We start from the raw sequence: 13,478 nt of genomic DNA, 5'->3' as shown, positions 1-13,478 counted from the left end.
TTTCAGAATTGATGTTGATCCATCGCAATGGTAATGACTGATGTGTTAGCAGTGCAGTTTACACATGGGAATTAAATTCGGGATCACGGTTTTTCAAGTGAAAATATCCGTTCTCGCAACGACGTATGCGCAGCGTAAAGCGTGGTTCCCACTATAGACGCAACGCAAGTATGTACGCGCAACGCAGAAGAGTTGACCACTGTTCGAATAATCCATCGCTTGTGATTGGTCAAATCATTTACGTTGCGTTACGTCCTTGCGTTGCGTCTTCTCTAGTGGAAACCAAACTTAAGCAGAAGTGTGAACAAGCTTTTGATATGAACGTGTTTCTCACTTTGAATACAACCGACGTACGTACGCAAACGACAGTTGCGGTCATTGCGTCGCGACACGTCAAGTGTGCATTTTTGATCGCCTCGCAATCTATGACGGATCTGTTGTTTTAATAGAAATGACATTTTCTCAAGTGCTATGATGTAACTTTTTTAACTAATCAGAAATTGAAAGCTATAATTGATTGAAGATATGCATTCTTGGTCGTTGCTGTATAATGGGAATTTGGTTTGATTGAAGTAGATCTTAAATACATCCGATAATAATAAACAATATATTATTCTTAGAAAGTGGACAACTTTGTGAGATGATGCACGTAATAGTAACCAATTAATGGAACGTAGTCAGGACTTAAGATTATCATTGCAATGGTGGTCGATGATACAAGTTAATTACACCAGTAGCCTATTTACTCTATTTTCTAGAGAAATGTCTATACTGTCTGTATGCCTATATCCAAATTGCTTACTGATACTGCTTCATAAATACGGTTTTTTAAAAAGCAAAACCGTGTAAAACTGTTTTTTAATCCCTATTTAGGCCATATCTATTTTTCTATGTATGTAATTACGTACTTGTGTATAGTACATCACTAAGGTGTAACTCAGGGAAGAGTAAAATTTTTTTTTTTAATGTTTCAAAGGTTAAACTGGGATGCCAAAAACTCCTTGTTGACATGCGCTTAAGCTCTGTCTACATTATCACACTTTATGTGACAAACAAATGTGATGTGCCCATATGGACATGATGATGATGTAATATCACTACCATATTTTAGTTTATCACTATACCATTTGGGCACATTACACTAGTTGTCAAACTAGTATGATAGTGTACACAGAGCTTAATACGTTAAAATATTCTATAACATGAGAATTTTTTCTCTGAATTTAATAATGTACGCGCCGCATGTGCGTTTTTGCGTAAGGAAATACACTGACTCCCATGGACTCTTAAGATCAATAGTCGGCATCTAGAGGAAATAAAAGTAATTCCCTCTGAAAACATTCTAGTATTAGTATTACTAGGAAGTTCAAAGGGGTGACCCTACATCATAATCAAACAGTATGGGTCATTTTGCTTCGAACTTTCGGGTGTTAAAACCTATCGATCAATAAACCAAATGTGAAAGTTCAGAAATTATGTTTGGCTTGATGTATAACATAAACATTATTTGTAGGTCCATAAGGCATAAAAAAAACATATGAACATCTGGGTAGAAATTATCGCAATACCGAATAAACATTGTTAATGCTAACCAATCTATATTCATTTGTAAAATGATTTATACGAGAAAGGAAAGATGTCTAACGTTGTACAATTAGAAAATCTGGTTTGTTTTTTTACTGTAGACTACGAGTTATTATGGTCGAAGAGGCCAATTTACACAGACGAGCGGTAATACAAATATAGAATCTATGTCATTTCTTATGACCATTTACACAAAACGCGGAGCGGACGGGCAGTTTCCTCTCAGGATAGATACAGATTCTACGTGGGACAACCTACGCGGTTTTTAGCTTACCGTTAGTCTGTGTAAATTGTCCTTAATGAGTCATTTCCCATGCCGAACTTTACCACCTACCCGTCCCAACTAGTTCCGCTCTACTCTAACTTAAATTAAGGTTGACACTAATCGTTGGAGTTATGACGTCATGAAATTATTTTGACAGAAAAACCATGTGATATAGAAATGTTAACGGAACAATGCACTACTAAAATCGGTGTTATTGAACAGAATTATTGTCACCCAACCATACGAAGAAACCATTCTTCCGTGACATCAAAACACTGTATTAACAGATTAGTAACAAATTATTAACATTCATAAATTTAATAATAATGGCGCATCTTATCTAAATCTTGACAACAAAACAAAATGAATAACGCACCTTTTTGATAAAGAATTAAAGATAGATCTTCGACAAGCTAACTTTTGCTTATAACTCCAGTTTCATCAAAATCACAGCAAATTCTAATTATCTATAAGTTAGGCCCAGAGTAGGTTGAAACTGCAAACGAACGGTCACCTAACGGCAAAAACACCATTATATAAACATCTTTAACCTTTAGTTAAAGTCTTGTGCTATATGTGCTGTCACGTCCAACAGGAATACCAGAACCATTACAAGAAACAGGCTGCTGGTAGTTATATTAAAACACAGTATAAATCGTAGACATAGCACAGATGGAATCTACGATTTTCCGGTCAGGTGAACGAAAAAACAAATCGACTGTTTATTGTAAAAATTGAAACAGTTATTCGTAGCATGTAGCCACTGGGTCGACAGCGAAGTGCTCACCTCAGTTATTTAAAGTGAATCTATTTATATCGTAGAAAAATAATGTTGTTTTAATGTCGATAATATCTTTTTAGTCGACATGCTCCATTGAGATCTCCTCTTCCTTGTCTACACAACACATTAACTAGAAAAAGTGTTTTAAATTAACATTTCGTTTAGGGTTCTGATTTGGATCCAGTGGTGTTCACATTGGCGTGCATTGCATCCTATATTTACGTTATGGTAAATATGTAAAGATACAAAATAGACATTAACTGACTGCATCATTATAACTCTGAATTATCAAAGATTAAACTGTATAGTAATAACATAACAATTTACAATATTCTTACTGAGATAAAGTTGGTTTTATTGCGTTGTTAATATTGTGCGACTCATTTCATAAACGGTAACATCCCTTCATGTTTAAGATTGATTCCCACTTGGACGCAACGCAACCATCGCGTTATTGCGCTTACGTCATGACTTTACGTCCTGTGTGAACGCAGCTTAAACCAAAGCAATGACAATAACTTTGATTTAACTCCACAGAGCAAAACAAATTCTCGATGTTATCACTGGCACGTGTTAGTTCACCTATTATTATTATTATTTTTTTTTATTTTCTTAATAAACCTGAGGGTGTTCTTATGTATACGTCATATCCTACGTAATAATACTACACGAGTATCCCGCCAATATGTATCAAAATTAAATAAAAATGGATATAATAACGATTAGAACAATAAAACTAAAAACTAAATTGAAACATATTAAAAACAAAATAAAAGTAATTCACCTTGGAATTTGACTAGATTCAATATTTCCATTGTTTATTAACAGAATTGTATGGAAAAATATGAATCATTTACGGGTGTTTTTCGACCAGAACTAATTTACCGACCACCCGAGTCATTATACGTTATATAAATGGAAAATCCACACAATGTGAATATAATCAGTGCAGTCAATGAGCCATCAATGGCTAAACCCAGGGGCGGGGCATTAAAATATGTCGGAAAAGGCTAAAAACGCCCGAGGCCTCCAACGTTGGGGGCCATTAAAGCTTGGTTTCCACTAGGACGCAACGTAAGGACGTAGACGCAACGCAAGCGAGTTGACCAATGACAAGCGACAGTTCGAATAATCCATCGGTTGTGATTGGTCAAATCCCTTACGTTGCGTTACGTCGTTGTGTTGCGTCTCTAGTGGGAACCACGCATCAGGATTCCTTAAGCGTGGTTCCCACTAGCGACGCAACGCAACCTACGCAACGTAAATGCCCTTCCAATAATTGTGTTTGCCCCCGCCTGCGTGAAATCAAACCTGCGATGTTTGCAGCATTATTGCGTCGTCGGTTCCCACTTGTGATTACGCAATACAGCACTTTGCGTCAATAGTCGCTGCGTTGCGTCCTAGTGGGAACCACGCTTAAACCAGGAGCCTTAGGTCATTACGCCACTGAATATAATAAAGTACTCTTGGCATTAAATAAAACATATTACCTACAATTATGATATGTATACAATGTATCTTAAAATTTATACAAAATGTTCATTTAACATGAATTGCAAATTTATATAAAAATACGAGAGAGGCCTAATATACTACTTTTACACCATTGCACCATTCGATATGTCATTCATATTCTATTATGTACATGATTTACAGCATTGGGTAAGTGTACGGTTAATAATCTAATCGATGATATAAAATGAACACTTTGTGTGTACTAAACGTCTATACAAAAAAAACATTTTCCATTTATTAGAGTCAACTTTGACTAGCACCAGATGGTTATGCAGACAATAATTTCTCAATTAGAAAATAAGTCTTTTGCTTTTTCGTATCAAATTATTATATCTACACAGGCTGTACGAAATTGTAAATCTATACTGTTATTTAATGCAATCTAACTTTGCCCCCATTTTTATAATACTATTTATTTAAGTCATATTGTTTGTATATATGTCCCTTTTTAAGTCGAAAAATTAACTATAATGAGAATTTAATCTACGAGGGTAGAATAAGTCACTCAAGCCATATTAATTAATGTAGTATACCTTAACTAAGATTATGTCTTTTGAAATAAAAGCTCTATACATTTTCAAATCATTGGTTGAAATGACAAAACACAATACAGTACTTTCCACATTTCAATGTGTATTAAACTAGATATTGTTTTACTTTAATTTGTATTAAAAAGTTGGATCAGTTGTCCAATGGCTGTAATCAATAATCATACTTAAGTGAAATATTTCCTTTTAACCATTTCACTTAATTCAATTCAGTTCATAAGCCTATCTAAGAAGCGTTAATGGTCAATAGGCCCACCACTCTCTACTATACAGTTAAAAAAAACAATCACATCTAAGTGAGATCAAGTATTTCATTTAAGTCAATTTTATATCCAAGAAGTGGTATTCATTTCGATTGGAGATTTTGTTTAGATTGTTACATGTACATGTACGTTCCTAGGTGTGCTATTGGTCAATGTGCCCACCACTTTCTACTACACAGTTTAAAAAAAACAATCACACTTAAGTGAGATCAAGTATTTCATTTAAGTTAATTTATATCTAAGAAGTGGTATTCATTTTGATTGGAGATTTTGTTTAGATTTTTACATGTACATGTACGTTCCTAAGTGTGTTATTGGTCAATACGCCCACCACTTTCTACTATACAGTTTTAAAAAAACAATCGCACTTAAGTGAGATCAATTTATTTATTAAGTTAATTTATATCTAAGAAGTGGTATTCATTTCAATTGGAGATTTTGTTTATATTTGTACATGTAAATGTTTCTCTTAGCCTAAGTGAGTTAATGGTAAATACGACCACTCTATATTTCTGTATAGTTTAAAAACAATTTTGGAGTTGTCTGTTTACTATGAACCTAATCTTTAACTAGGTTAATGGTTTGTAATCGCAGGTGAAACTAAGATTACTCTTACCTGGTAATAGTTATTTTAAGGGTTAAAGAAATATGTAATACCTATATAAGGTATCGTTCAACAAATAATAAAAAAGATATTATAATTAATTCAAAAAGATTGGAAGATGGTTATAGCATATTGCATATGTCAAAGTACTACACATTCATGTAGATTGCATTGATTGATATCCATATATCTAACAGAGTATTAAAAAAAAATATTAAAACCATTTAAAAAAGCACCAATTGGAAAAACCAAGGCGAACATTAAAGCGTCGAGTTAGAATTTTAAACTAAAGACGGTATTCATTTGCAGCATGCAATATTAAGGCCTACAAAAACAACAACAGCTGCTCTAAAAATGATTTACAGTATTAATGCTCTTTACATTAAAAAAAATTAATATTGTTTTTCACTTAAAAATGTGAGTAGTTGCACTACTTTTAAGAAAAACTAAATAAGGTTACAATATAACTATTGTTGATTTCTAATTTAGCTAAGCACTTTTGTTAAGTATTTCTTTATACATTGTATAGGCTTATAAACATTTGGTTGTTAAGAAACAGCTAAACATATGGTACTAACAGCCTTCTCAGAAAAGCATTTTTACACCACACAGTGATTTCATATTGCGTAAGCTCTGTCTAAAACACAATCAAACTTTATGTGACAAAAAAATGTTATGTGCCCATATATGGACATGATGATGTCATAACACTACCATATTTCTACATATCATTACTATATTTGGGCACAGCACACTTTTTTTGTCAAACTTAGTTTGATAGTGTAGATAGAGCTTAAGAGTACTTGATTGTCTTCGCAAGATAAAACTATTTAACATCCCTGCAGAAGTGGACTAAGTAACACTCTACAAATGGTTTACAGACATTTTTGTCAGTTTTACAAACACCGATAAATACTAAAATTCAAAATGTGTTGCACGATTTTCAAATTTGCAGCATTTTTCAGCATTGTATTAAAACTTATTAAAATAAAACATTTTCATTTCATACTTTATATAGCAATAAAACAGAACACTTAGTTCACACACTAATAAATGTGTTCCAAAAATGTTACTAAGTGCTATATTTCTTTTTATAATCTTCATAAAAAATCAATGTTTACACCAAAAAAAAGGTGAACAAATTGATATACTTTTAAGAATATAACCATATATTATTTACATTTCATAAAATTTTAAAAATATGAGTTTTTATGATTGCCCCTGAAAATGCTTAACCATATTGTAAATACTGACGATCAGTCCACTTAGGCCTCCAACTACTCCAAAGAGTATCAGAAATACATCTTTAGCAAAGACTAGATTTGACATCTTCTTTCTTAACAACTTTATACTAATTAAGGCAGGAAGGATGTATGCTAGTAGGGTGCTTCCTATTGAGCCTAAAATAAAGAAAACCAATTTAATATAAGTAAATTTATGAATATATGAGAATAACTTGTGACTCGCAGCCTACTGTGTGTGTGTTTGAAACAACAACTACAAGTGCACTTTGTCAATGCAACGCAAGGACCTGAGATAGACCAGAACACTCTCTCTTCTGTGTTCTTAAAAGTGTACACAAGCCAGTTTCTGAGAAACCTTCTCTGAGAATAATTGTTAATGTCGTAATATTATGTGTTAATAAATCACCAAAGCCACATTAAGGTTTTTACAGAACTACAAAATCAAATAATGTGAGTGATGGGACACATATAATGTGATAGACAACATGGTAAAATAAACTATTTTTTTTTAGAGGAAACCAACTTGGTTGGTGAATAAAACTACTTTTACTTTTTATTCAATAGAACTGAACACCTTTACAAATGGGTCAAAGGGAACACATTTAAACTATTTTCCATGTTAGATCTCTAGCAAAATATTTGTTTAGAGTACCTAAACAAGAAACGGATACAAGTGCATACTTTATACCCCACTTACCGGTATCTATTTAGACACTAAACGAACCTTAAGGGAGAAGAATCAACAATAGCTTGATGCTTTAAGTTTTAAGTAAATAGATACCTATATCATTGTTTGAAAAAAATAAACAAAACAATTGTTGAAAATTGTCTTTTATAATTTTCTATTGTTAATAATAAAGCTTGGTTCCCACTAGCGATGCAACGTAACGCAACCTACGAATCTTTGCGTCAATACGTCACTGCGTTGTGTTCTAGTGGGAATTACGCTTCAGAGGAAAACGAATTTACACTACCCTATCTGAAAACATCAGCAACATCCTATGTCTATGTCTCACCCAATGTTGTAAAGTTTAGTAAGAATAAATGCATAATTGTTGGCCACTTTTATGTGTTTTTTCGCTTGGAATTTTCAACCAGGGTTTACCACTATATGGGGGGGGGGGGTATGAATTTCTCAATGACACTGCAACAGCAGAAAAAGCATAGAATTCATGGTAAAAAAAATAGCCAAAGCGACAGGACAATTAAACTACATTACAACATAACATCCCTATTGCTAATCTGTAATTATCAAAACTTATAATAATATAATGTTTGTTGTTTTGCAGGTTGGTACAAGAAGTTTGTTGGTGTTTAGTTGGCTTATTGTTGATTGGTTTGTTAATTTGTTGATTGGTTGTTTACAGTCTGTTGATTGGTTTGTTAATTTGTTGCTTACAGTTTTTTTGATTGGTGTGTTAATTTGTTTGTTAGTTGTTTACAGGCTGTTGATTGGTTTGTTAATTTGTTGCTTACAGTTTTTTTGATTGGTGTGTTAATTTGTTTGTTAGTTGTTTACAGGCTGTTGACTGGTTTGTTAATTTGTTTCTTTGTTTGCAGTTTGTTGATTGGTTTGTTAATCTGTTTCTTTGTTGGCTGTTTGTTGATTAATTGTTTGGTCTGTACTGTTAATGTGTTTCTTTGTTGGCTGTTTGTTGATTAAATGATTGGTGTGTACTGTTAGTTTGTTGGCGGTTTGTTGATTGGTTTGCTAAATTGCTTGCTGTTCCTCATTGGTTTGATTGGTTTGTTAGTTTGTTAGCAGCATACTTACCATTAATTGCATTAATATAAATAAACTGATCTTTGAAAATAATTGCAAACCCAGTCTGTATTAATACCATAGAAATCCTAACAACATTCCTCTTCCATGTAGCAACCTATAATAAAAAGCAAGACATATTTTAGACAAATTTCTGTTGACTGTTATTTGAAGATATTTAAAACAAGGCAATCTAACAACAGGAAGCTGAGTTCTGGAGATCAAAGTGTTTATCTGTGTCTGCGACACGATCAGTTCCACGCCCCCTAACAGACACTGTATATCGCGGAGTATATGTACATAGTACAGTACTGTTGGTATTTGTCGCAGCCAGACATAAGATCAAAGGACTGTTACGAGTTCCTATCTTGGCAAGGCGAGCTCAGTGTCCTGTTGTTAAATTTCCCTGTATAAAAACAGATGAGATTAGTAGTGGCACAGTGGATTGGTGGTTGACATTCTTGCTTATCAATTCCAAGTTTCTTGGTTCAATTCACAATTCTAGGATTTTTCTGATTGCTTATTATCTTTTGTCAATGAAGATTGTTTATGTTTATGTTGTTTTTGTTGGCAATAAAGTAAAGTAAAGAAAACATGTGTTTCAAAATCCCCTATTTTGTATTTCTTCTCTATACTGGGGGTCCTCTTCATTCAAGTACTGCTCTCCCAGGGGCCCAGTATACAGACAAACAAACGAAATTAAAAATACAAAGGCAAAACACAAAAATAAAACAAGCCACCAACCATTATTAGCAACATGTATTTGATGTTGAATGGTAGGTATAGTTAGTAATGGTACTCACTGAATCTGGAACGGTTTTTGCTACAGGTATTAAATCTGAAACATCAATATCCTCGGCTGAAAAACTGTTTGATGACAACAATGGAGCACGCTCATTATCATTTTTGATATTGACAAGTAACTTTGTTACATTAGGTCCGAATATTCTACCTAAAAAAACATGAAAAGAAAGATAACCATGTTATAATTAATAATGATTTCTTTGATTCTTTCTTCATTGAACTGGGTGACCTCATCAGTATGAGACTGTTCTCCCAGAGGACCAAGTCTAAAAACATTATCGGTACATCATAAGACAATCCCTTGCTCATTTTTATGCTTTTTTTAAATTTTGTTTTTTATACTGGGCGACCTCTTCAGTCAAAGACTGGTCTCCCAGAGGGCCCCATTTCAAATAGTGTACCAATTTCTTTATCAGCATACAGGTATGTCCATTGTATGTTTACAGGACCTACAACTTTATTTCTCATCTGAAGTGCGAGACAATGAGAGTTAGTACTACAGTACATACAATATGAAGTCTCTTACATATGTAAATGTGTGCTAATCCATGGCAACACGTGACATTTAATGCCACGCATCGTCGAGCAAGGGTGTAACAGTGGGGATGTAACACAGGGCAATATACTAATCACTAACAACTTGAATACCTTTCTATAACCATACCTTCAGTAAACAGGATATTTTCTAGAATTTCAATAATTGGATAGACCGTAAGAGGATAAGTAAACGCCACACCAATACATATTGTCACATTCGCAATGTAGGAAAACACTGTGTTTGCTGGGAGATTCTGAATAAGGATCTGTTCAACATCATCTCCATACTTCAGGTATCCGAGAACACCAAGTGAGCCTAACATTACAAACAAAAGCATCAGGGATCCGTGCAGGAAAGATGGGTATTTTGGCCGATTTTCAGCCATACTGGATTCAATTGGTATTATCTGTATTAATAAAAATAATAAAAGATTTATTATCAACTTTCATCATGCTGATTGTATAAAGAATATCATTGTGATCTTTATTTTTAGCACATACATTATACAAGGCTCCGTTTGCTTGATAGTACTACTGTATTAAATGATGTTGTGTTATTGAAATCACAATGTATTGTATAGACATGATTGAGCCTTTGATGATTTCCTTCATTGGACCACACAGTAAATATACAGTATATTTACATACTGTACACAGTGTATATATCCAGTATACATACTGTACACAGTGTATATATGCAGTACAGTATACACAGTATATATGCAGTTAGTATACTGTGTAATGCTTTATATTTTGGGCATATTTAAATAATGTTTATTCTACTGAGGCTAAATGTTGATTCATTGGATACAGATTTAACAATGGTTCTCAATCTTTGCAACAATCTTTTGCTTAGTTTGTTTATTATTTTATGGTTGAATGACTTACAGTTCCGATTCCTTCATACATACAGGAAACCGCACCAAAGAACACAGGAAAGGTTGCAAACTTAAAATATTGTACACTGTCGTCTACTGCAAAACCTAAAAAGAAAAACATTTTGGTGGAGACCATTGGCATAGTAAACCGTTTTCACAGTTGACCATGCCGATAATATTTGGTGTGGTTGCTATTATCTTGGTCGATCGCAACATAAAACACATTGTTTCCTATCAACAAGGTCAACCATGCATTTTAAATAATGTTTTCTATTGACCACGCTTCTTAATTCTGTTATCTATCGGCAGAAATATGTGCACAGTAAATCACGCCGATAGACAACTTTACATTACATGGTCAACTGTGCTGATAGAAAAAAATATATTACGCACTTTGGTTAAATTTCAACATAATTATTTTTCAATATTAATTAATTTGACTAGCATCATTTTTATTTGGTTTCAAAATAATTACTGCATTGATTACCTTGAATTAGTGACGTCAATACAACTCCATATCCTAGAAAGATACTGACGTTTGCTACGACGCTGATTGGTCCCATACTCCTCACGTTCCGTAATAACACGAACAATAAAAACAACGGCAAAGGAAATAACACTAAAATAGGGAAAGCTGGAGCTGTAGTCACTCGCGCATACGGCTGGACATCAACGATTGTATTATTTTTCTTCTGACTTAGTAGTTCATTTAAAGATGTTTCCGAAGTTTGGTTCACAAATGGAAATAAATTTGTTTGTAAAGTATTTCCTAGAAAAATCATATATGCAATGCAGAAAAAAAATTGTGTGAAAAAAAGGGCAAAGTTGACGAGATAAAGCCCCCATATTCCCAGGGATTTTCGAGCTATGTCTCCATAAGTAAGATGCCGTTCCAATCGTTCACGTAGCTTTCCAATTTTCGGTGAGGCAACATCGTGTATTCCTTGCTTTGAGACAAATTCATTGATGATTTGGTCGACCACTAAATATTTACATTTGACGATAAGTTGACAACAATGATCTGTGATGATAGTAATTACAAGTAAACCAATGAGGCCAAGCTGAAAAATGTAATGCACAACAATAGATGAGCATTATAAATACAATTCACAATTTACAGATAATGAATGTACAGTAGTACAGATATATTCAATAAGTATACAGAACATTAGAATATCATTTAAAGATGTAAAATCATGAAAATAAAGATTTATAAAATCAGAATTTAATATCCCATTTTATTCACTTCCAATTCCATAGAAAAAAAACGAGAACAAAAAAATAATGATTTTACTTATAAAACGACAAAATGAACAGTTATATTTTACCAAAAACACATTGACTTCAAGTTATATGACTATTTTTAGCATTAAATTACAGTTTTTCAGGTAAATATTTTTTTTCTTCGATCCAATTTTTAGTCAAAGTGAATAACTTTTATGTGACATTAAAATGGCATATTCAACACAAAAAAACTGTAAAAATTATTTTTAGGTGGACAATATAAAGTTTCAATTTAATATCAAAGCTCTAAATTTTGGTTTGGGCAAGTATTGCAATTTACTTATAAATGTATTTTAAAAGAAACCAGCAAAAATAATAACTGCTGTAGTAAAATAGTCATAAACAACCCTAGAAATTATAATTTTGTTCAATGAATAAGTTAATTTGACAAACTTAGAAGCTATAGGGACTATGAAATTCTTTGAAGGCATTTTTTGTTTTGTTACATATTGTGTACTATAATTTAAACAGTAGGGTACAGTATGCTTTTATATTTGAGTACGGTATGTTAATTTTTTTCTTACTGAGGAGGTTATACTCACTATAAGGCCACTTTGCAAGAAGGCAAATGCAAGGGCTAAGTAGTTTGTTCCGATGAACGCTTTAAAGACATTAGCAAAATCTACTGTAGCTTGTACTAGTCTATTGCTATAGTATAAAAGAAATACAAAATAATAATAAATAGGGTAAAATATACAAATATAAGCTTGGATGGATCTATTCTTAGTAATTAGGCCTGTGTTGTGTGTCTGTTTACAATTATTTAGTTTAGGCTAGTAGTACTGTATACGTTCCTACAGGTTTAATAGACACAACACTGTTGTTAAAATTAAAATTATAATGAATGTATGTTGTCAACATAAATTATAATATTGATTTAATAAAAAAATAAACCTTTAAATACGGACTTCTCCACTTAGTTCTTAAGTTTGGTTATATACATCATTACTCTAGGCCCTACTTACTTATACCTTATGCTGGGGATGAAAAGTAAGCATAACAGACTTAGCTTAGAGCCTTAACCTGTTCAAAAAGGCCATTCATGCCATTAACATTATGGTCTAGAGTCTAGGCCTAAAGCTCCGACCAACCCCGTCCGTCGCCGTCACGACCATATTATATAATAGCCTACCATCAGTTGGTTGATATTTGATTAGGCTTCGCTAGGCTAGGGCCTAGTTTAGTAGGAGTATCATTATAAATATTCGAATCTAGGCCTAGGCTAGCTAGGCCTAGGGCTACGTTAAATTAACTTACTTCATTCGTTTTGCAATTTTCCCTGCCATTTTGAAATATCAAGGTTATTGTGTGGCAATAGATTTGACTTTCCATTACCATCCCGTGACCTAATAACATGATCGGAAACTTCCACTGCTCTCTAAATAGGCTATATAAGTCTGCACTTATTG

The 13,478-nt window shown here is 33.2% G+C and overlaps 1 protein-coding gene across 2 annotated transcripts; it reads right to left on the bottom strand.

Moving 5' to 3' along the window:
- Positions 1-3,675: 3,675 nt before the first annotated feature.
- Positions 3,676-13,465, bottom strand: LOC144836791 (uncharacterized). Of its 2 annotated transcripts, XR_013611373.1 has the most exons (9): positions 13,327-13,465; positions 12,612-12,717; positions 11,273-11,846; positions 10,796-10,890; positions 10,035-10,314; positions 9,370-9,518; positions 8,579-8,684; positions 5,156-6,960; positions 3,676-4,985 (listed from the first exon to the last, which is right to left on the bottom strand). XR_013611373.1 is itself a non-coding variant. In XM_078691647.1 (8 exons), the coding sequence occupies exons 1-8, from the start codon at positions 13,353-13,355 to the stop codon at positions 6,770-6,772; spliced, it is 1,530 nt and encodes a 509-aa protein (XP_078547773.1). In that variant the 5' UTR covers positions 13,356-13,465; the 3' UTR covers positions 3,676-6,769. The 2 variants fall into 2 exon arrangements, 1 of the variants encoding a protein (XP_078547773.1); XM_078691647.1 differs by having other exon boundaries at positions 3,676-6,960.
- Positions 13,466-13,478: the final 13 nt, after the last annotated feature.

Source organism: Antedon bifida, chromosome 3, assembly GCF_963402885.1.
Source record: "Antedon bifida chromosome 3, ecAntBifi1.1, whole genome shotgun sequence".
NCBI lineage: Eukaryota > Metazoa > Echinodermata > Crinoidea > Comatulida > Antedonidae > Antedon > Antedon bifida.
Note: the sequence above shows the minus strand (reverse complement) of the source record. Positions and strands in the feature narration are given on the sequence as shown.